Below are 23,606 nucleotides of genomic sequence, written 5' to 3'. Positions count from 1 at the left end.
ACCTCTTTCTTTTTCAACTTGGAGCGTAAAGCAGGACAGGAGAAACAAATGTACTGTTTAAAAGACAATGATGGACAAGAAACTTCAGATCCTGTGAAAATGCGCAGACTTGCTGTTGACTTTTATTCTGATCTTTTTGCTGCTGAAGCCATAGATGAACAATCTAAGGATGAACTGTTACAGGACCTCCCTGTTCTAACTTCAAAACAAAAAAAAACTCTTGGAGACTGATTTAACATTTGAGGAAGTCACTGCTGCTGTAAAGGGTCTTTCTTCAGGGAAGGTACCAGGGCTGGATGGCTTATCTGCCGAATTTTATAAAAAGTTTTTGGTCTTTAATAGGACCTGACTACTTTGACGTACTCAAGAAATGTATTGGTGAAAAGTCTTTTCCTTTAAGTTGTCAGCGGGCTGTTTTAACACTGTTACCCAAAAAAGGGGATCTAACCCTCTTAAAAAATTGGAGGCCCATCGCAATTTTATGTTTTGAATATAAAGTTCTGTCAAAATGTTTGGCGAACAGACTAAATAATGTAATGCATGCAATCATTCACAAAGACCAGTCTTACTGTGTAAAAGAGAGATGTATTTTAGATAATTTACATTTAGTACGGGACATTTTTGATTTTGCTTTTAATAACAACATTAACCTTGGTTTTTTATCATTAGATCAAGAAAAGGCTTTTGATCGTGTTGATCATGCTTTTCTTTTTGAAACTTTTAAGGCTTTTGGTTTTGGAGACAAGTTTAGTATTTCTATGATTAGACTGTTGTACAATGATGCTACATGTATGATAAAAATTGCTGGTGGCCTTAGTGTCCCTGTTAAAGTTAACAGAGGTATTAGACAGGGTTGCCCCCTGTCTGGTCAACTTTACAGCATAGTCATAGAGCCTCTGCTGTGCAAATTTAGAAGGCAACTAACAGGTTTAAGGGTTAATGAACTAGAGGTTCAAGAACCTATTAAGCTTTCAGCATATGCTGACGATGTCACAGTTTTAATCAGAAATCAAAATGATGTCCTTCTCCTAGAAGAGACTTTGCGGTGTTATGGCAAAGCCTCCTCAGCCAAAGTAAATTGGGGGAAAAGCAGTGCTCTATGGTGTGGTCAGCTTGGCCAAGGTCCTTTACTTCCAGGTGGTTTGCAGTGGGGTAAAACAGGTTTTAAATACCTAGGGGTGTTTTTAGGCACAGGAGAATATAGGAGACAAAACTGGGTGGGGCTAGTGGAGAAAGTGTATACCTCAATCATTTTATACTTGAACATGTGGATGGGTGACAAATTAAAGTAAAAATGTTATGAATGTAGAAGTGCAGGGGATTACATGCAGGTACATTGCATGATGCATTAACATCCTATAATGTTCTTTGGCATGTGTAACTGAGGGAATATATTTTAGAAATCAATTTCTTTTTTTAAATATATATCTAAATCTAATATTTTAGAGTTACAGAGACTTGGAGAATCTTTAGTACCTTTTAGTACCTTTAACAACATCAGCCTTACAAAAAATATTCACTCCAACACACAGACAGAGGCTGTGGATGTGGAGAGGTGAAATGTTTGTTTTGTAGGATACACTGAAGTGTAGTATGGAGTTTAGTTTTTAGGGCAACCCGAGGGGGAGGCAAGGCGGGTGGCGCCAAGCTTCAGCTACAAGTTATATCTGAATTATTTTACATTTGTAGAAATTTAATATGTAAATGTTGGACCAAATCAAATTAGAATACTGTAATTGATTATTAAGAGTTAAAATATTCCAATATTACATAGTACATAAACCTTTCAGTGGCAGTATAGTAAAAGACATTACCAAGTACTTAACAGAAATATGTCTTTCATATATTGTTCAGTTTTTGGGTAAAAAAAACAAAACAAACAACTGCAGTGATAGCCTAACATGTTTTTATTCTTCTATGTACTGTTTTACAGTCACACACACCCCAGTTGAATGCTCCCTTTCATCCAGTGTGGAGCTTCCACTTACTGTACCCTCAGCAGATTTATATCCTCACAAGCAATTTGGTAAATCAGTGGTGAGTTTAAGTTTAAATCTAAAATCCATGTGTGATTAGAGAAAAAAAACCCTTAGACAAAACTGACAGTGCAGTAAAAGTATCAAGAACACAGTTTGGTAAAGATTAAGGCTAGTTTGATACTGAATCATTAAATGATGATATTACTATGATTTATTTACAGAAAAAAATATGGAGAGGCTCTCCGATATTTTGATGTCTTATTCTTCTGCTGAGCCTCAGAAAAGCTCTGCATCATCATGGTCTTTTTGGCAGCAGAAAGCCTCAGAGCGCTGGAAAGAAGCAAGACCATACCACCTAAAAAGAGGCCGTTGGTCAGCCGTTGGTAGGTTGGTTTTAATGTTTAGTGCCCTGCTTTATAGGCTAAGGTGCATGTGTTTTGGGGGACACCCAGATGAAAACCACATTTATGAGAAAAGTTTTCTCCCAGGTGCAGAGAGTGTCTTCCTGAGGAGTGCTTCTGTAGGGACTGTGATGTATTGCACCAGAAAAAACAGCTACTCCACAACAGGGAATGTGTGATTCGTGGGTTTTTTGAAGCCATTCCTCCAACCTCATGTGTCATTAAAGGGCAAGATGGATATTGCATCCGTGAGCACGGTATGTTCTCATTTTGCTGTTCAAGTCACTTTTATTGTCACATCACCACAGCACACGTGCCTTGTGTGACTGCAGCCAGTTACAGATAATCTAAATGAATGCTTTTCTTTATTTTTGCCAGCTTGCATTTTGCCAACAGTGAAGGCGCCAGACTGCTCCTGTGAAGAGACAAACTGCACCATATTCCCGGGCAAACCAGTGATTTTAATTACCATCAATGGTAAGAACAATTAACTATTTAGATTGCTATTGTAGATTTGATGTTTTTCATACTAGTGTGCTGTGGCATTGTGCTTACAATTGCAGTCGTGTCAAAATCTATGGTATAGCACATGGTATTGTCATTAGCCAACACAGCTGTTTGGAATTTGATGATTTAGACAAATGTAAACAATGTGTGATACTACTCAAGAAGTCTGGTTTGAGTGCCGGGATTATAGGAACTTGTGCAGTGTCTCTCAACCATTCACAATGTGCAGAATTACCTAACTGTTTTAAAATTAATATTTAAATGTACTTTTTTGTTCAAAGGGTGTTTTGATTTGCATCAGCCACTATATGTATGTCAAACGTGCCAGCATCTGTGGACCCCTGACTTGAAGGACCTCCTTAGGAGAGGATATTGGCCTGCCTCTGACACCAGTTCCACACTTTCTACACTGGACCTCCTGAGCTCCTGTCAGGAACTCAAGGTCATCTCTCGGGGATTCTCCAGACAAGCCTTCGCAAAGCTGCTGGAGTATCGCACTAAGACTGGAGGAAGAGTAAGTGTAATTGTTATTACCATATTATAAAATTTCTCTTTATTATCAGACATTGTTACATATACTATTTCATTCTATATATCTTCCAGTCTGGCCAAATCAACGGCGATACACTACAGTACAGCTTCTTAGAGTTTTCATATGCTTCATTTGAGGAAGACCAGCTCTGCTGTGGTGCTCCTTTCACCTGGACGCCAGAAACGTTGTGGAAGTGTTTCAGCCGATGGAAACAGAAAGCTATATCGCTTTCGCCGAGACACAAGGTAGTCTTTTGATTGATTTACTTTTTAATTTAATGGATGTATTTCCTATTTTTGTTTCTTCCTCAGCTCTGATGATCCTGCCTTTTTTGAGGGGCTCTTTGTGGCTGAAGACATTGCGGTGTCTAGATTTGTTGAAACCATAAAGAAAGCAGTGAAAAGTTGTCACAAAAAGAACCATATGTCCGACCTTGATTTCCTCCCCACTTCAACTACTTCTACCAACCAACCACTCCAAAATCAAACTGAGAGAATAAATGCCATATGTTGTATGACAGCATTGCTTTTATTTGATTTGTTTTATGTGTGTCATAGACACAGGGAAAAGGCACATGTGGGGACTCCCAGTGGACAACAGCGAGGGAGACATCAAGGAGGGCTTCCAAATTAGATGAAGATGGGATGGAGGTTGCAGTGTGTTGCCACGGACTCCTTCTGAAAGCTCTTAATATGTACGGGGGGAGATATTTGCCTACTCTCTGTATCTTCAGAAGGAGCTCATGCCAGCCAAGGCGCAATTCTTTGCAATGGATGTGACTTGCAAATATTGGCCATACTTGGAGAAAGCTGCTAGGATCTGACCACAATGCAACCTTTCCTCAGTGTAATGCATGCTCGAGCCCATGCTACCAAGTGTGTGAAGCATGTATAATATTTTTGCATCATATGTACATTTGTAATTTTTACAAGCACATTAATAATGTGAAATTGAAGTGAAGGGCTACACTATACTATGTAGCCCTTTTGCTTAATCGTTTCTTTTACAGATTGTAAAGCCCTTTAAGAGAAATTGTGCACATTAAATAAATAGAATTTATTTCACCATTTACTAATAGATTAAATGGAGTGGGAGGAACCAGGAAGGAGCAGGCACAACTGCTGGTGAGGAGGTCAAGCAAGTGAACAGCTACCTCTCACGTTGTGCCCTGACAACCAAATATGTCAAAAGCAGGTAATCAGATTGTTTGCAATATTCTTTTTTTTTTTATTTATTTTTTTAGTTTAAGCATCATAACCTTATTATTTGCTTTAAACAGCACGGCTGGACATGCTTACATTGCATGCAATGGGGTGGAACCACAAAAAACGTCTCTCTCTACATCAGTCACTTTCAACAGTGAAGGTAAGTCTCCTATTTATTGTTTTGTGTATCCTTTTGTTGTGTGCACTAGGCCTGTTTTTAATGATACGAAGTCCTGATTATTGTATAACACTGTTCATCAGACTTGTCAGAGACTCCGGGATGAAACGGCAAGGCTAGCTGAACTAAAAACAGAGTTACTTTGCACAGATGAAGTGGTGTCACAGTGGCTTTCTGATGTGAAGGAATGGGCAGCTGGCGGTAAGCATGACCAGATGAAAGAAACAGCAAATATTATTTTCCACTACTGTCTGAAATTTAAGTTTGATATTAAAGAGCAGCTTAAGATAATAGCCTGATCATCTATGTCAGGGGTGGTGAACATCGGTCCTGGAGAGCCTGCTTCAACCCTAATCAAACACACCTGAACAAGCTAATCAAGGTCTGACCAGTTACTAGAAAGATACAGGCAGGTGAGTTTTAATTAGGTTTGGAGCTGAACTCTGCAGTGCTGCAGCTCGCCACCCCTGATCTATGTGTTACAGCAAACTACAAGTCATCATCAGATGTTGTGGCACATTTATGTTTGGTATTTCAGTTTCCCTGCAGGAAGTGAACATACCAAGTTCAATGACGTATTCATGAAGGATTAAAATCGGTTTTATATACAAATACAAATTCAAACACTGAAACGGTTATGTGTTGTTTTAACAGTGAATTTGCTTTCACTACTACTTTTACAGAGACACCAGATACATCTCATGCCAGTCAAGGCACCACACACAGAGGACTTCAGCAGTCAATTGAGGGGTTTTTACCTTAGTGTGAGGCAGCGGAAGCAAACGCTTGAATGGTATAACTACAGAATATAATAGGTTGATATATTCAAGCCACTGTATGCATCCTACTCCACCAAAAAATACATTACATGTACAAGGTTGTAGATTGCAACCAACTCCCCTCACCTCTCCCTTTCCAAGCTGTAGTAGAACTACTGTGGCAGACGAGAAAAAGTGATTGGCCCTATCTCGAGCCAGTGTTTGTTTGTCCATTGTGGTCTACCGTAGAAACATGGTGGCCTCTGTGGAAGGGGACCGTATTTAGATAAAAACTGCCCATTCTAAAGTAATTAAAGCACAGCAATTCTAATTTTCAGGAATGTGTATATCCCCAAAATGTTACACAATGGACCTTTGGTTTATCTGTTTGTAAATCTAAATATAAATTTTCACATACTTCAATTACTGCAGCTTTGCTTCAATTTTTTATTTATTTATTTTTGGGTTCAATATATCTTTCCTTATTGAACAGTGCTGTTACAAACCTCTACACCTGATCCTGTCTTTCTAGACAGCAGCAAGCTTCGCCACCGCCTTCAAAGGAAGCTGGCAGAAGACAAAAAGCTCCTTCAGGAGATAGAGAAATACAAAGGTCTTGTACTAGACTCTGCCACTAACATTGATGTAGCTGTGGTGGAGCATTCCCTGACTGGAGAGAGCACTCTCTAATATGGCCATGGGAGGTTCATGGCAGTGGGTATGTCAGTTTTCAGATGCTTCACAAGAATTTATTTACAGTTCTGCTATATAAAGTACACTGAACTAAGACATGCGTGTTACATTGAGTGTTGTAATATTCATTTAGTTAATGGGCACATTTCCAGTTTTATGTATCAATTTGATAAAAGTACATATTTGTAGTTAAAAAAACATTGAAATGCTATTATGGTCATGTATAGATTGTCTCATGTATTTATATAACTGTTGTTGATTCTTAGCAAACATTTCAATCAAGAAACAACTGCATGACCAAGTGCTGTTGACAGTGCGCTTGCAAGAGGAAAAAAGCATTTTGGTGTTGGAGATGGCACAACACTGCACATGGTTGCAGAGCCTGCAGTGGTTCTGAAGAACAAGATAGATGAGGAGGGCAAGTTGAATAAAAACCCTGTCCATTAAAAGTATCAGTCACAGAACTTGGATGGAGTAGAAGTTTCAGAGTTCCATCAGAGTTTACACAGAAGGTAGCCTGGAAGTATAACAATGATACACATAAAAATGCCAGCCATCCTGGTGTATAGATTTGAATGGTGAAAAGTTCTTTGGCCTCATGAAGCAGTATTAATGTGTAGTTTCTCCTTAATATTATCTCTTTTGTATTTTGAGATGTAGACAAGGGAAATTAAGGACTTTGTTGTCTCTTAAGAAGACGACTGTCAGAGGTGTCAGAAAGGTTGCAGGTGGTTCTCCAACAGTACAAGACTGCTTTAGGCCTCAGTAGTTCAGACACCAGTGAGGATGAAGAAAACACAATTTAGGTAATTAATTTATTCATATGTATGTTTGTTTGTTTTCAAAAATAGACCAGGGGTGTTCCATCAAGGTGGATAAAGGAAAAGCCTGGCTTAGGAACATTGCAGCAACGTCAACTGGCCCGTCTCAGCTCAACTCAAAGCGGGCTGACGCTGGCGCTGCAACTCAGCTTGTCAATTTGCCAGATGCTGATTTTAGAATATAAGGCATGGCACCTGTTTCAACAGCCAGTCAGCTTGGAGGGCTGCTTATGTACTCCATGCACAAGCACTGGACATGCTTATTCAAGCCTGGTTAAAGTCAACGTTGACTAGACATGGCTAAATTTCGTAAGTGGAATGGCTTGAGCCTGCAGTGAAAGTCAATGTTAATTCAAGCCAGGCTTTTTCAAGAGAGCACAGCTTCTATTAGCTGCATTGATAGAATATTCCCATTACTGTTGATGCTTTACACACCTCGTTCATTCTAAAACAGCTGAGCTTCACCTTCTTATCCTACCTTTTGCATTTTTGTTTTTCTGTATTTTCCCAGATGGAAGCTGCACAAAGGACTGTATTGAAGGAAATGGAAGTGTAAGCATAAGTTCTACTAGGAAGACTTAAGGTCACGTCCCATTACAATTAAGGTGTAGCCAATCAGCTCTCAACAAGATGGATATAAAAGCGCACTACTCACATCCTATTGTGTTTGCAGATACTGCCGCTGTCATTTCCCTCCATCCTCCCCACCACCACCAGGTTGGCCCTGTCCATGCGGGGGTAGGCTCCGCCCTGCCTTCGTCTTCGGCAGGATTAGCTGGTATCCACAAACTTCAGATCCACGCTACGGATGGGGCATATGCCAAAATAATTCTATTTTTTTGTTTGTTTTTGTAAATAAATACTTAAGTCTTATCTACACCTCCTGAGTCTTTCTGGTAGAAATGGACTTGCCTAGTATTTGTGTATTTTTAATATGTTGATAGATTTACCACATCAAAGTCTGTTTGCATTCTATATTGTTGAAAATTAAACCTGTCTGTAGATTGCAATTCAGAAAGCACATGAATGCTCCTTGAAGATGCACAAACCTCTTAGTATAGGTGTACCAATCTCTGCCAAAAGTGTTAACTTTGCACATATATTACCAGATGTAATATCATGACATGACATTTGGGTAGTGTATTCATACTCCTTTAAGACAGACCCCCCTTTGATTGTGGTGACCCTGTGACCTTTCCTCTTGTGTAAAACTCAAGGATAAAGTTTTGACTTGTATACAACAAATGTTAGGAACAGATTCCTAAGTAATTTGAGCACTCTCAAGCTTCCCAGGCATTGAATCCTGTCAGTTTTGTTGACCTCATGACATTCCCTGTAGCACAACCCTCAGACCAGAATGTAAAGTTTGTAAAGTTAAACCAGTTATATCGAATTTATGGCCATATAAATGTCTTAAATGGTATAAGACAGTCCTAATTTTGTTTTTTTTTTATGATTTTTACGATAGTTTCATGTTACGATTTAACTTTTTTATGTTATTATATTAACATAAATGATGTAAATGTTTTAAATTAATATGATACTTTTGACTCGTCTCTTTTCTTAAAAGTAGTTGAAATGTGAAGTTTAACATTTTATAAAGCTTTGTTTTTGTGAAAATCTTGTCTCTGAACTGTAAATCATGCTTTTTTTTCATTCACTCATGGTATACATTTTATTTGTGCAGGTCGTAAAAAGCTCTTTAAAAGTCTTACATTTGATTTTCAAAATCCTGCAGGTACTCTGTTATAAGCACATTGTGCATTACACTTACATTACGTACTTGTATAATGGATTAGATAGTATGTAACACAGAAATTATGTTATAATTTTACTTTGTTGCATGTTATTACAGTTGAGAAATAACTTGATTCCCTGTTCTGCTGGTGTTTTTCAAGTGAACTTAATAAATACAGCCTTATGGCTTGTTTTACCAATATGCATACTCATAATGTGGTGTATTTACACTGGAAATTGTTGTGAACGACAAACCAATAAAGTATTTCCAAAGATGAACATTTTATGTTTTCAATTAATTCCCAGTGATATCCTCTACGTGATTGCACAGATACTATTTAAAATGAACTGAGTTGGATGATGACATCACTAAATCAATAATGAACTACCTTTAACTGAGAAATGAGTGTTTACTATTGTCCTTCTGCATTATCGACACACTATTTTCCTATTTAATACTGTAAAACTGCTTTGACATAATCTGAATTTTTTAAAAGCACCATAGCACTGTTTAAAAACAAAATGTGATTTCATGGTTAATACAAGGTAATAGCTGCAGGAAAAAGGGATATAAATTTTGCATATTTATATGTGGAATCTTGTTTAATTTGACATCACACAGCATTATTCATTCATAACTTTATGGCATGTCTTTTTACCTATCTTCAAACAACCTGATCTTGCTTGTAATTAAACTTGAGATATAGAAGTAATGTGTATAGTAAGGTGTACATGCATGTTAATGCATGCAAAGCTTTTTATTAGTATTTGTACATTTAATGCATGTATTTTCACATTTTTAGGGGACCAAGTTGGTGGTGGGGAGTGGCTAGAAATGGGAGACTTTTTGTCTGTGTTAGTGTATTTGTATTTTGTCTGTTTTGCTTTATGTACAGTAGTTTCTGGATATTTGTTAAGGACCCCCATGAAAACTAGATGGTTCGCCTTAAGGGGTTTATCCCTTTGATGAACTAGCAGAAATAGTGAGCAAAATGAATCACCTTTTTGAATTAAAATAAAAATGCTTCACTACAGGCGTGCGGGAAAGACCTGAAGTACTTGGGTTGAGGCTGAAAGCATAGATCTTGCATGCCATCATGAAAATAATGTGGAAAATTTGGCCATGTCAATTTTACCTTGAGTATTTTTTGACAAAGGGTTCTGTGAAGGTATGCCTGGGCAAAGTCATGTCCATTAAAACATTGTAGGACTAAACCAAATACATTGGCTAATAAAACAGATTCTGTCATTGTAAAAACTCTGAAAGTGACTCATTTTGGTCACTATTTCCACATAAAAATGAAAAACAAACAAAAAGAAGGCTTATTATATATACTGTGCCTTCAAAGCACTCTCTGAAATCAGGCCTGGAACAGTTTGTGTAAATGAAAAGAGAAAAATAAAACTTTGTCATAGAGGTAAACCAAATACATCATTGGAAATGTCTCGACCTGGAGAGTAACATATGTCAGTATGAATATTCTACATGGCTCCTCATTGTTAAATACTAACCTTTGAACCTCAAACTTGGACCATGTTTGAAGGTTTATAATCCAGCAACAAGAAGGTCTACAACTGTTCTAGAGACCTCTGGACCCCAGCTATCTTGTGAGGATAGTTACTATTGGGCACTAACCGGGAACAAAGCTATTTTCTCCCATTTATCAATTATACTTTTAAAATCTGATAGCGCCCATGTCTTCCCCAGCCCCTAAAACCCCTAGGAGTTCCTGCAGTTTTATACTGCAATCTTCTAATTATGGGGAATATACCAATGTATTTAAAAATTACAATTCCCAGTAGAGACACGCCATTGAACTTTGTACTAAATGTACAAATCAGCATCCATATTTGAGGTTCTAGAGTAGGGTTAGGTTTAGGGTTATAAAAATGTATTTTTACTATATATGTCGACTATCTCCTACAGCTGAAACATACATTATACTGCATTTAGATGATCAAGATGAAAAAAATTGTGAGTATGTCAGTTCATCAGGGATATTTAACGTTATTGTAGAACAACCAAGTCAGGGCCGTCTCCAATGTATTTATAAACTACAATGCCCAGTAGAGATGCGCGATAGAACTTCGTACAAATCAGCCACCATATCTGTAGTTCTTCCGGTTTCTTCCAGGGTAGGAATGGGGTTATAAAAATGTATCTTTACTAAATATAGCAACAGTCTCCTCCAGCCAAAACAAATGATTAAGATTAAAAAATCTTCAGGATATCAGTTCATCTGGGTTAGTAACTGCAGAAATCAAATCGAGTTATGTGATCTTTTTTTGTAATTATGGTCTGAATGTTTGTTTAGCCCCCTCAGGAATGTAATAAACTGCCTCTGTGCTCATAAATATGCAAGTATTAGGAGCAATAAGTAGGCCAAACAATACCCCAATAAAGACTTACAAAATGTGTGTAGCCTACTCCCCAGACCTCCACAATAAATCAATAGTTGTGTTTTAGTGACAAAAACTTTTCAATCAGTTCTAGTAGCTGTAACCATGGTTATCCAGATATGTATCTTTATAATTAATTTATATGCCCATACTATCATTTCGTTAGCCTCATAGCATAATTGCCTAAGTCATATTTCAATGTTTTTGGTAAACAAGAAAAAACACATTTTTTAGAATTCACATTGTTATTTTTTATTGATATTATAACAGTACATTCAACCAGATGTGTGAACAAGTATGCAAAAAGAAAAAGATCCATCATCAATTGCCTAACCAATAAAAGTGACTTAGGCAGAATATGCCATGACTTAGGCATTTTTTCTCTTACATAAAAAATGCAAACATAACATAACCAAAGTTTTTTTATTCTCCTAAATATAACCAAGATGTGTAACTTGTCAACCCTTACCAAGTTGTTTCTTATTAATGTCTAACCTTAACCACTGTTTTCCTTTTCCACCCTTAATCAAAGTTCCACTTAGGTGCTGTGCAAACATAACCAAAGTTTTTTTATTCTTCTAAATATAACCAAGATGTGTAACTTGTCAACCATAACCAAGTTGTTTCTTAATGTTTAACCTTAACCACTGTTTTTCTTTCCCACCAAGTTCCACTCAGGTGTTGTGGACACTCATTTTCACACTGTCTATTGATGAGGGAGGTTGTCATAGTACTGGTGGGCTACTCTTGGTAGTACTGGTTTCATTGCCTGCAAGTCATTGAATTTCCTGAGAGTAATTGGCGGTTGGGCAGGAAAGATTGGGACCCAGTGGAATGGTTCTTTGGGGATGTTGATTCGCTGAGGCAGGTCCTCCCATTCAGACTCAAAATCCAACTTGTACCGGATTCGACCATCAGCCAAGTACTGGAGTGCCCGGAGGCCATGGACTGTGGGGTCACCAACTTTTTTACCTGGTCTAATATTGGTGACGTAGGCCCCAGATAACTTCATGAAGTCATTGTGGTATAGCTGGTTCACCTTGTATGGGGATGGATGTATTCGTGCAGTCTCAAAGATGACAATGTAATCACGTGGAGTGTGAATATCTTTGATGATGCGCCGCTCAATGAGGCTATGCATGGAGTCACACTCCATTTGTGTGTGGCCAGCAACCAGAAACTTTTGCTCTATGGTGACACCATGCTTCATGGACAGATGAAGGTAGGTGTTGCTGATGGCACCACACCGATTTTGATATCCACAGCCATCACTCCAGACAATGACTTTCTCAATGTTTCCGTTGGCCTCTAGGATTGATTCGAAGTGTTTGGATTGCAGATGGGCAAAAACCTCACTGCTGGGGGAGCCTTCATGCTCTTCCCAAGCGTAACAATATCCATCTTTGTTGTTCATGTTGAAGCAAGTAAAGTTGTGCATCTGTAATTTAGTTTTGTAATACATTGTACTTGCTTTTGTCTTGGGGCACAGAAGAACGCATTGAAGGTCCATTGTCCACACTGAAAGTTTGTCACTGGATTCCTTTTTATCCTTAGCTTTTTCAGCTTGAGCCTGAGCCTTTAATTTCAAGTGAGTAGTAAGGGTGTCCTGATCTGTATTTCCTACCTTGGCGCTGACACATACATCACACTGGTCTTTTTTTGGTATGAACACGGAGTAAATTCTGCTCACTGAACACATTTCGAAAATATGTCTCACTCACAGCACGCGCTCCATTTTCAACAGCAGCTTTCTGATATTCCTTGTGAAGACCACTTGGAACTGTTCCCGGCTCCAGGAACTTCTTTTCCTGATAGGAGGGAGCCTGACTGCAGTAATGGGATGGGACTGTAGGCAGTCCAGAGAGCCATTCTTTCAGGAAGGTCTGGTCAACATCTGATATGGGCACACATGGGCCAGTCTTGTTGATCTTGGGTTTACACGGATCAGTTTTGGATTTTAACCATGATCCGATGGTTCTGGGGGCGATGCCAAGTGTTGAACAGAAAAGATTCTTACACACAGGTAGTTTACGTCTATCTGCCAGTTGCAGGTGGTATAATAGGGACGTTGTTCTCCTTGATGCAACACCACCTTTCTTCTGTTTTATGGGCACATTTTGGACTGGAGTCTGGATATACAGCTTGCGTGTCTCCCAGAAAGGCATGGACCAGAAATTGTTGAAGATATCTGTTCTATGCTCTTCAGTCAGTAGTTCACAACTTCGTTTCTCTGACTTTAAGCAGTGCTGTGATGTGCAGGGTGGGCCCATGGTCTTTGGTGGTCTCTCCTGTCCCATTGGATTCTTGTAATTCTCCCCCTTAAGATGCTTCTCCTTTATCAGCTCTCGCTTCCACATATCTGGCCTTGGGCGCCTATGAAGTTGAACAGCAGAAGTTTCAAGTACATCTCCTGCATCTCCTTCACTGACAGCTCCTTGAGCTGTGTCTGTATCACTACCATTATCTGGGCTGTCATCTTTCTCAGGTCTATAGTCCTCATCCAAGACAGTGTCATCGATTTCACTATTTGACGATAAATCAGGATCTGATTCAGCTCTGGAGGCTTTACTGGCTGTTTCCTCTTCTATCTGTTGCCCCATGTCTACGTCATTACCTTCTTTCTCAGGTCTGCTCTCATCTAAATCCTCTAACTCCACTACATGGGTATCAACTTTATTTCCTGACATTAAAGCAGAAAATGGAGTGCTGTTGAGTATTTTAACTCAGTAAATCATGTTAAATTCATAGGTTCACTGCAAAAAAAAAATCTAAATCTTACCAAATACTTCTTATGTCTAGTCAAAATGTCTAATTTATAAAAAAAAAACTATTTTACTTTTTTATTTTACTATTTTTACTTTTATTTGCACTTAAAATAAAAAGTAAATGCTTGAAAAATTACTTTACTTGCCTAAAATTGCCTAAATGTCTTTTTATGGTGATGTTTCTTAACTGTAAAGATTTGTTCTGATCAGAAATGAGGTTATATTTTGCTAGTGTTGGCTAGCTACTTCATCATATTTTGTAGCAAAAAAGTAAAGTTTAAATACACTGTTTATAATCCCTTTGATTGACTGAAATTACATTTAGTGTCTAGAAAATTTAAGAAATATGAACTCTTACCAGATGAAAACGAATCAAACAGAAGAGCTAATACATCACTTCTGGACATCTGTCTTCCCATGTTTTCTGCCATTTTGTTTGTATCAAAACTGCCTAAGTCAAAGAGATGACTTAGGCAGATAGTGTTTTTGGATTCTAATAAGTGTTGTGATTGGCTAAGGACATAGGCAGAAAGGCAGGATGATGCAGCAGTGGTAGGACAGTAAAGTTAGGCAGATATCTCAATTGGGCCAAAAAATGACTTAGGCAATTATGCTATGAGGCTAACGATTTAAAAAAATCCACTTAAAACTAGTAAATCAATATGATGTAAAGTTAAACAAATTCCTCACATAAATATGCAGGTGAAGGACTGAATAGCAATGCTGAGATCTGGAGGAATGTGGAGCTCAGCTCCTGATGAGCACAGTGGAAGTACTCCTGCGAGCTGAATATCAGAAGGACTGGAGGTGAATGGTGTGGAAGATATGCCTAAAATGACAACTGTCAGCAGCAGGAGGAGGAACAGCTTTAAACGTTTTTTTGCATGTCTTAACAGTGGTCTGTGAGGTTACGTTAACTTGAAAAGTACAGACAACAGAACATGAAATCAAGTCAACTGTAATAAAATAAAATATAGTGCAATGTATAATCATGAAATATAAAACGTTATAGAATAACATCTGAAAAGGAAATTGAGTTGGATTGAGTAAATTTCTATTTAATCCTACTGGAGACTAAACTCCATGTGTCACATTTATTGGGGATTTTCACCACTACAGAAAGATGAGTTAAAAATGATGTAATTCAAATTCTACATTTTATTTCTTTTCATTAATTTGAAGAGAATCCTTTGGCTGCCAGGAATGGGCCCACTCCTTGCCACTAAAAACAGAAGGGATTGTTTTTTTAATTTACTGGGTATTTCCAATAAACAAACATTTTAACAAGTTTGAAGCACACATCATTACAGAACATGTCTTTTATAAGCATAACAGTTTTATTTTCCATCTGTGAAGGACCGCCACCATTTGTGAAACAAAACAAAACAGATTAATAAGAAATGATTGTAGCAAAATCAAAAACAAATAAAAAATATTAACAAAGATAAAGTGAATGAATAATGCCTACGTTAATTGAAAAAGCAGAAAAAAAGAAGAATACATACCATATTGGACAGGGCTCCCAGTCAACCAATATTTCTGCTTTGCCCTATCAAGACACACACACACACACACACACACACACTCATTCCATTCTGAGCATAAGGCTACTATGTTTAGTTACAGGCATTGAGTTTCACTGATACAAAATACAGTGGGTCATTGTTGGTATTTACAGCATGTGATCATGATTTTTTTTTTCAGTACAAGCTCCTTCCTAATCTGTAATTCAAAAAGACTTTCACATATTTCTTAGAGTAGGACCAAAATATACACAACTCTGAAGACTTCAGTATTGACCAGACCTACAAGGATGACAAGTGTTGTTTATCACTAATTACAAGTCGAACCAGATTTAACTTGTACCATGGAACCTAACTTGAGAACAGAGGCGGACAGTAGTGAAGTATTTTTACTCAGCTGTAAAAGTACTTTTAAAGTGTCAGTACTTTATCAGAGTGTTTTCTTTTAGAAGAATCTACTTCACAACAATCCAAAGCACTACATTTCATATTAAATTTCATTTAATACTTAATTACATTAAAAATCTATTACTTTCTTACTTTTACTCAAGTAAAAGTCATTCAAATATTTACTTGAGTACAAGAAAGTACCACGTTTTTAATGTTCTTAAGTATTAAAAGGTATTGAAACAACTTTCATTTATGAAATGTAGTGCAGTAAAAAGTATGACATTATGCTTTGGAATCTAGTGAAGTAAAGTTTTGTCAAGAAAAACACTCTGATAAACTACATATAATTTTTTAAACATACAACTCTGATAGAGAATACTACACTGCTGCTTTCTCTACTGCTTGGAAATGCATTTTGGTAAAATTTGACACATTAAGCCAGCAGGATTTTATATGTTGTCTGTTAAGACTAATTATATGCAGAGGCGGACAGAGTACACAACTTCATTACTTGAGTAAAAGTACAGATACCCCCTGCTAAATTTTACTCAAGTACAAGTAAAAGTACTACAGTCAGATGTCTACTTAAGTAAAAGTACTGAAGTACTTGTTTTTAAAAGTACTTGAGTATCAAAAGTAAAAGAGTACATTTTCTAAATATTGCATTACTACTGCCACAGTGCTTACATTTATGTACAGAAACGTCCTACATGGAGTTATGAAAAATTTTAATGTTAATACCTTGGAGAATGTAAAAGGAATTGAAAGTAAAATCAAGTCATTTTCATCGTTTTTACCATGTTGCTTTATTTAACATTTCTCACTTGCGCACAATGGCAACGCTCTGACAAACCTCTGCTAGAGTTTCAATGGAATTTTTGCACCCACATTTGAACCTGACTGTGTTAAACACAAGAACATCAAAGCAAATGCTCAGCTTACATTCATGTGTAATATCAGAAAAGAAAATTCAGCTAAGAATTGTGTGTACATGTGAGTTTCTCTGTTTTTTCATCAATCAAATCAATAAACCTAAACCAGCAAATAAGACAATATAGCAATGTTCTGACACACATCTGAACCTGACCGTGTTATACACGCAGCATAGAAGAAAAGATAATATTGATTAAAGAAAATCAGCTCATCAGCTGTGTTTAGGTCAGCGTACAAAGAAGGAAAAATAAAATTCAGCTAATCTGAGTGACAGTATTAAGCCCCTTCCTCTCACAGACATACAGGCAAAGGCAGGAGAAAATACTTTCAGCTGAATAACACCATTCTCACACACACAATCTATGTGTGTGTGTGTGTGTGTGTGTGTGTGTGTACTGTACTGTACTTCAATTCAATCAGATGTCATGAAGTCTTTGGCGGATAGCTGTATGTAATTGCTGATAGGCTGTCCCAATCAGTGGCGCCTGCACAATCCAATCAGGTTTGAGAGGGAAACAACAACAAATTTCCGAAATTTTTCTTTTTTTCCGTCGCACAATTTTTTTATCGGATAAGTACGGAGCCCTGCACGTCACCTGTAGGAGAAAAAAAATCAATCCGTGGCGACGGTTTTGCAATCCGTCCCCTCAGTTTATAAACCGTGCTCACAAATTCTTAAACTGTTCCCTTGGTTTAACAAACCGTACCCATGAATTTCCAATCCGTGCGCTCAGATTTTGTTAACCGTACCTTCGGTTTTTGAATCCGTACCCACGAATTCATAATCAGTGCGCACGCTTTCGCAATCCGTTCCCTCGGATTTGTAAACTGTACTCACGGATTCATGCAGCAAGCTCAAAGGTAGCCTATGTGTTAACATACAGTTTTATAGAATATTATTATGTCGAATAGGCCTACAACAAATTTAATAAGAAAGATGTGAATCAAAATCTTGTTTAATTTGTGAACATCTTAGCACTTGATTATTATTGTATATTAAACCTGGCATTGTGACTAACTCTGGAGTAATTTGTTCCTCTTTTATAAGTCGTTTTGGATAAAAGTTTCTTATGCATAACCTGTATAATAATATGTAATAATAATAACAAAAATAATAGTTATTTTTATAATTACTATTATTTTAATTTATAGGCTAAATAAACAAGTGCACTTAAGACAGTAACAATGTTTGTCATAAAATAATTAATGAATGCTCTATTTTTAATTAACCTTTTACAGTTTTGGAAATGTGTTTGTGTACTATTCTTTCTTAACATGAAGACTTATTTTGGTGATTTTATTATACTAGCTTTTCCCCCAGAGTTAGATGCACGCTTCACTGTTACTTTTATTATTAACTAATTAGGCCTATTATAACATAGCTTTTTACCTTTTTTATTTATTTATTTATTTTTAGAAAATTCAGAGAATTTTCTATTCTTCTTTTTAGCTTTTATTTTAGGCTATAAAACACAGGCGTCGGTGTCTTATCCTATTGGTGATTAATGTAAAATAAACACTAAAAAGAAGACTATTTTGTGAGTGAGGATTATGGTCTCATAGACTACTATGAAAAATAATGTTTAATAAACAGAAATGAATTTGCCGGTGGGGCGAAGCCACAAATCAGTGAGTTTATATATCCGAGGGAACGGATTGCGAAAGCGTGCGCACGGATTATGAATTTGTGGGTACGGTTTATTAATCCGTGGGCACGATTTGTTAAACCGAGGGAACAGTTTAAGAATTCGTGAGCACGATTTATAAACTGAGGGGACGGATTGCAAAACAGTCACCACGGATTGATTTTTTTTTCTCCTACAGGTGACGTGCAGGGCTCCGTAGTACGGCGTTTCGTCCACACGGAATCCGTTTTGGGAGAGTGAAACCGATGTTTTTTGAAACCGGGTCCCAGAATGAATAAATTTGAAAACGCCGCCTTTGCGTTTTCGTCTGGACGGCGAATCCGTATATTTTCTGAAATGATGAAGTCATCAGCCCACGTATCCTCCTAATCAGACACCGCTACGTCACGTAATAGCAACAAAAACATGAACAAACACTGAACGATTGTCTTTTTATTAACTAACATTAACACAGATTAATAAATGTATTGTTCCATGTTCGTTTGTGTACCACGCGTAAGGTTATGCACATAGTCCAAGTCTTCTTCTCTGTTTTTAGTGCATCTCTGTGGCAGAATTACAGCGCCACATGCTGTTCTGGCATGTATACTACTGTACATCGTTTTGCGGTTTCGTGTGGACGCAGATATTTCTTGAGACGAGGGAAAAAAGATCTGATTGGGGTAAGCTCCGTCTCTGTGTGGACGGGGCCGAAGAAGTAACGGGTACTTACAGTTATGGATAGAAATGTAGCGGAGTAAAGAGTACAATATTTGCCTCTCAAATGTACTTGAGTAAAGTCATGAGTACTCCCCAAAAATGATACTCGAGTAAAGTACAGATCCTTCAAATTGTACTTAAGTACTGTACTCAAGTAAATGTACTCCGTTACTGTCCGGCTCTGATTATATGTAGTAGATACAAAAATAAACAATGGAACTATAGGAAATATACAGGGGTAAACATAGCAATGTCAACACACTGATAGAAGCATCGATCATTGCATTTACATGGACTTACTCTTTTGTGGATTTTTCCTCATAGAAATATGTCTTGGTCCCTCTGTGGGATACAAGATTACAGCCGAGTCATATATACACAGGAAAAGAAAAACATCAAAAAAGGGACAAAATGCACTTTGTAATGTCTTTTCAACATACTGGAAATACAGTCACAGACAAAAATAAAAATATTGGCATCCCTGCATTTCTGTCAGATAATAAATGCACTACTTCTCCCTGAAACGTGTTGCAATTACAAATTGTGTGCGTTGGAAGAACATAAAAAAAGCAGAGGAAAAGCTAAATCTGAGACATTCTACACAGATCTCCAAAAATAGACTTTTATAAATTATTAGCAGCTTTTCAGAATTTTCAGAAATAATTGTATTTCAAGCATGTGATGCTCCTTTAATTTGTAATTAAACTACCTGTAGCAATGCATAGGAACTGGCAATATATAAATCACACTTGCAACCAGTTAAAATGTGGAAAATGAGTCTGGAGAAAAGAAAGAAGAGTGAAATATTGTCTGAGGATTTGAGAACAAAAATGGTGCAAAAGCATGAACAGTCTCAAGGATACAAGTACATCTGCAGACATCTTAATGTCCCTGTTTCCACTGTGCACAACACTGTTAAGAAGTTTACATCCCATGGCACTGTAGCTAATATCCCTGGATGTGGACGCATGCTGCTGGACCCCGCTGCTTGACACAGAAACAAAAATCCAGATTGGAGTTTGCCAAAAGAGTGTTTTTGGTAAAGCACATCATTGTACTGTCTTCAGAAAATGAAATGAGGCCTTCAAAAGAAAATAAAACTGTCCCTCAGTCAAACATGGTGGAGGTTCACTGATATTTTGGGGTTGCTTTGCTGCCTCAGGCACTGGATGTCTTGACTGTGTGCATGGCATGATGAAATCTGAAAACTAACAAAGAATTCTGGGGCGCAATCATTGCCGTAGCCAGGCTTTGAAAATTAGTGAGGTCCAGGGGGTTTCTATAATAACCCCTATAAATACAACTAATTATATACACTATTAACACTTGAAAAGAGACAGAAATGTGGATGTTTTTGGAGGGATGCTCATTTTTAAATCATACCCTATTTATTGCATCAAAGTTTGTTAATACTTTACTATATTTATGGTGTGGATAATTTTATCATTTAGTATTCATGCAACCATACATATTGCTGTTATAGTTTTTATTTATAACCATTATATAGCTGATAACTTTGTCTAGTGATCTTATGAATGTTTATAGCATGATTTGTGAAAGTTTAACTACTATACTGAATGACTTAGCATACAGTCGTTGCCAAAAGTTTTGAGAATTACATAAATATTAGTTTTCAAAAAGTTTGCTGCTAAACTGCTTTTAGATCTTTGTTTCAGTTGTTTCTGTGATGTACTGAAATATAATTACAAGCACTTCATACGTTTCAAAGGCTTTTATCGACAATTACATGGAATTTATGCAAAGAGTCAGTATTTGCAGTGTTGGCCCTTCTTTTTCAGGACCTCTGCAATTCGACTGGGCATGCTCTCAATCAACTTCTGGGCCAAATCCTGACTGATAGCAACCCATTTTTTCATAATAACTAATAATAAGTTGCTGTTGGAGGGTGTTTTGGTACCATTCTTTATTCATGGCTGTGTTTTTGGGCAGAATTGTGAGTGAGCCCACTCCCTTGGATGAGAAGCAACCCCACACATGAATGGTGTCAGGATGCTTGACTGTTGGCATGACACAGGACTGATGGTAGCGCTCACCTTTTCTTCTCCGGACAAGCCTTTTTCCAGATGCCCCAAACAATCGGAAAGGGGCTTCATCGGAGAATATGACTTTGCCCCAGTCCTCAGCAGTCCATTCACTATACTTTCTTCAGAAGATCAATCTGTCCCTGATGTTTTTTTTTGAGAGAGAAGTGGCTTCTTTGCTGCCCTTCTTGACACCAGGCCATCTTCCAAAAGTCTTCGCCTCACTGTGCGTGCAGATGCGCTCACACCTGCCTGCTGCCATTCCCTAGCAAGCTCTGCACTGGTGGCACTCCGATCGCGCAGCTGAATCCTCTTTAGGAGATGATCCTGGTGCTTGCTGGACTTTCTTGGATGCCCTGAAGCCTTCTTTACAAGAATTGAACCTCTTTCCTTGAAGTTCTTGATGAACCTATAAATTGTTGATTTAGGTGCAATCTTAGTAGCCACAATATCCTTGCCTGTGAAGCCATTTTTATGCAACGCAATACTTTCCCAATTTCCAATATTTATGTAATTCTCAAAACTTTTGGCCATGACTGTAGACTTCTTAATGGCTAGTGTTTGTGTATTTCATTTCATTCTGTACCCTACTTGTTCTACAGATCTCTAGTGTTAAATGCTACAGATTTTGACAGCGTTGATAACGTTTCTGACAGGTAATATATAGGAGTTTAACAGCAAATTAGTCATTCAGACAACACATTTTATTTTTGAACATGAAAAATTTACAGAGGTCCGGACTTAATGCAGGACAATGACTAAAAGCATGTTTCAAAAAACACCAAAATATGGTTTAAGACAAAGCACTGGAAGGTTTAAGTGGCCAGAAATGAGTCCAGATCAAAATCCCATAGAGCACCTGTCTATAGATCTCGAGAAGAAACCCTTAAAATCTGAAAGACCTGGAGCAGTTTGCGAAAGAAGAGTGGTCCAAAATTCCATGAGAGAGTTGTAAGAAACCCACTGATGGTTACAGGAAGCGACTGATTTCAGTTACTTTCAAAAGGATGTGCAACCAAATATTAAGATGAGGGCATAAATCTTGTCCAGTACAATTCTGGAGATTTGTGTAGAATGTCTCAGATTTGGCTTTTTTCTTCTGCTTTTTTGTGTTGTTCCAATACAAACAATTTGTGATTGCAGCAAGTTTATGGGAGAAGTAGTGCATTTATTATCTGACAGAAATGCAGGGGTGCCAATATTTTTGTCCATGAGTGTATGTGTCCCAGGTGCATCTAGAGACCCCCAAAATATGAGAAAAGCCCATCCTCTCTCTTAAAGTGTGTGCAAACACTGTTTATATTTGGCTCCACATTTTACATTACATGCAGAAACACCAATAATTACCCTACAAACATTATTTAGACTTTTGCTTTTTTGTAACTGAGATCAACTGTGCCCATGGCTGATCCTGTGAAGACAGCAGTGGGTTTTGAGAAAGAAAATTACTCATATACCAAATAAAGCTTAAATATATTATTTCAAATACATCAAGATCACAACATCACACAAGTGCAGCAGTAGACTTGCAAAATCTAGCTACTCTGGCTGGTTTCTCTAACATTGCCTATCCAAGCTTTAACAGTGTAACAGCAATGCCCCTGACATATAACTGTACAAAAAAAACAAAACAAAAACATAGGAATAGTACTTTCAGCATTCGATTAGAATTTTTTTTTTAGATTTATGATAGTCTCACAAAATTCATTCCAACACTCCTAGTGCAGATAGATATCATCTAATTATGTAATTTCAGATGGACTTTTCTTGCAGATTATCCATAGAAATTGAGAACCTTGTAAGTTTATCATGCAGCAAAAAAGAAAGCATGACGTGTTTGAGTTATTTTCCCCTACTTGGCATTATGCATCATGCAATGTGACTATTTCACATGCACACATTGCAATGTCGATGCTGAAAATATATATCATGCAGCCCTTACTTGCATAAAGCTCTATGGGGGAAAAAAAACACTAGAAGTCGAGTAATGTTAAGGTAACCCATGGTTCAAATACTTCAAGGCTTTACAAATCTAAACTGAATCTCTTTAAATGAGTTTGTGATGGAACATCTCCAAACAACGATGGAAACTTGTGTATTAATCTTTGAATCTTTCAGAGTCTCAGAATTTTTGAATTGAGGTTGCGTTACAGCATCATCTAGAACCTTAACCCCTTCCTTCTCTCCCACCGAAGATTGACCCTGTCCTTCAGTCACAGGACTGACCACAGCAGATGATTTAACATCAGTCTGTTGACAATCGTGGGAGAAAAAAGGCTTCAAGGCTTCTGTCTGGAGTTGCGATTTCATAATTCAGATCAGACAATGCATGCACAATAGTGTATGGTCCCACAAATTTCGCGCAGAACGGAGAGCCAACTAAAGGCAGCAATGCCA

General features: G+C 37.5%; 1 protein-coding gene across 5 annotated transcripts in view; it reads left to right on the top strand.

Annotated features, from left to right (window-relative positions):
- LOC122137066 overlaps window positions 1-7,773 on the top strand; it is a 40,076-nt gene extending 32,303 nt beyond the window's left edge. For 2 of the 5 annotated variants that reach the window (XM_042722480.1, XM_042722477.1), the window contains exons 2-12: window positions 1,934-2,037; window positions 2,201-2,362; window positions 2,468-2,637; window positions 2,759-2,857; window positions 3,169-3,401; window positions 3,491-3,664; window positions 3,977-4,613; window positions 4,767-4,784; window positions 4,886-5,003; window positions 5,486-6,278; window positions 6,520-7,773. In XM_042722480.1, coding sequence (XP_042578414.1) covers window positions 2,277-2,362; window positions 2,468-2,637; window positions 2,759-2,857; window positions 3,169-3,401; window positions 3,491-3,664; window positions 3,977-4,198 — 984 coding nt within the window. In that variant the 5' untranslated portion in view covers window positions 1,934-2,037; window positions 2,201-2,276 and the 3' untranslated portion in view covers window positions 4,199-4,613; window positions 4,767-4,784; window positions 4,886-5,003; window positions 5,486-6,278; window positions 6,520-7,773. Of the gene's footprint in view, window positions 1-1,933; window positions 2,038-2,200; window positions 2,363-2,467; window positions 2,638-2,758; window positions 2,858-3,168; window positions 3,402-3,490; window positions 3,665-3,976; window positions 4,614-4,698; window positions 4,785-4,885; window positions 5,004-5,485; window positions 6,279-6,519 lie in introns of all 5 variants that reach the window. The other 3 variants (XM_042722482.1, XM_042722481.1, XR_006154580.1) reach the window with 3 other exon arrangements.
- Window positions 7,774-23,606: the final 15,833 nt, after the last annotated feature.

This window comes from Cyprinus carpio, chromosome B4 (genome assembly GCF_018340385.1).
Source record: "Cyprinus carpio isolate SPL01 chromosome B4, ASM1834038v1, whole genome shotgun sequence".
In the NCBI taxonomy this organism is placed as follows: domain Eukaryota; kingdom Metazoa; phylum Chordata; class Actinopteri; order Cypriniformes; family Cyprinidae; genus Cyprinus; species Cyprinus carpio.
The sequence above is the reverse complement of the archived record's forward strand: the minus strand, read 5'-3'. Positions and strand labels throughout refer to the sequence as shown.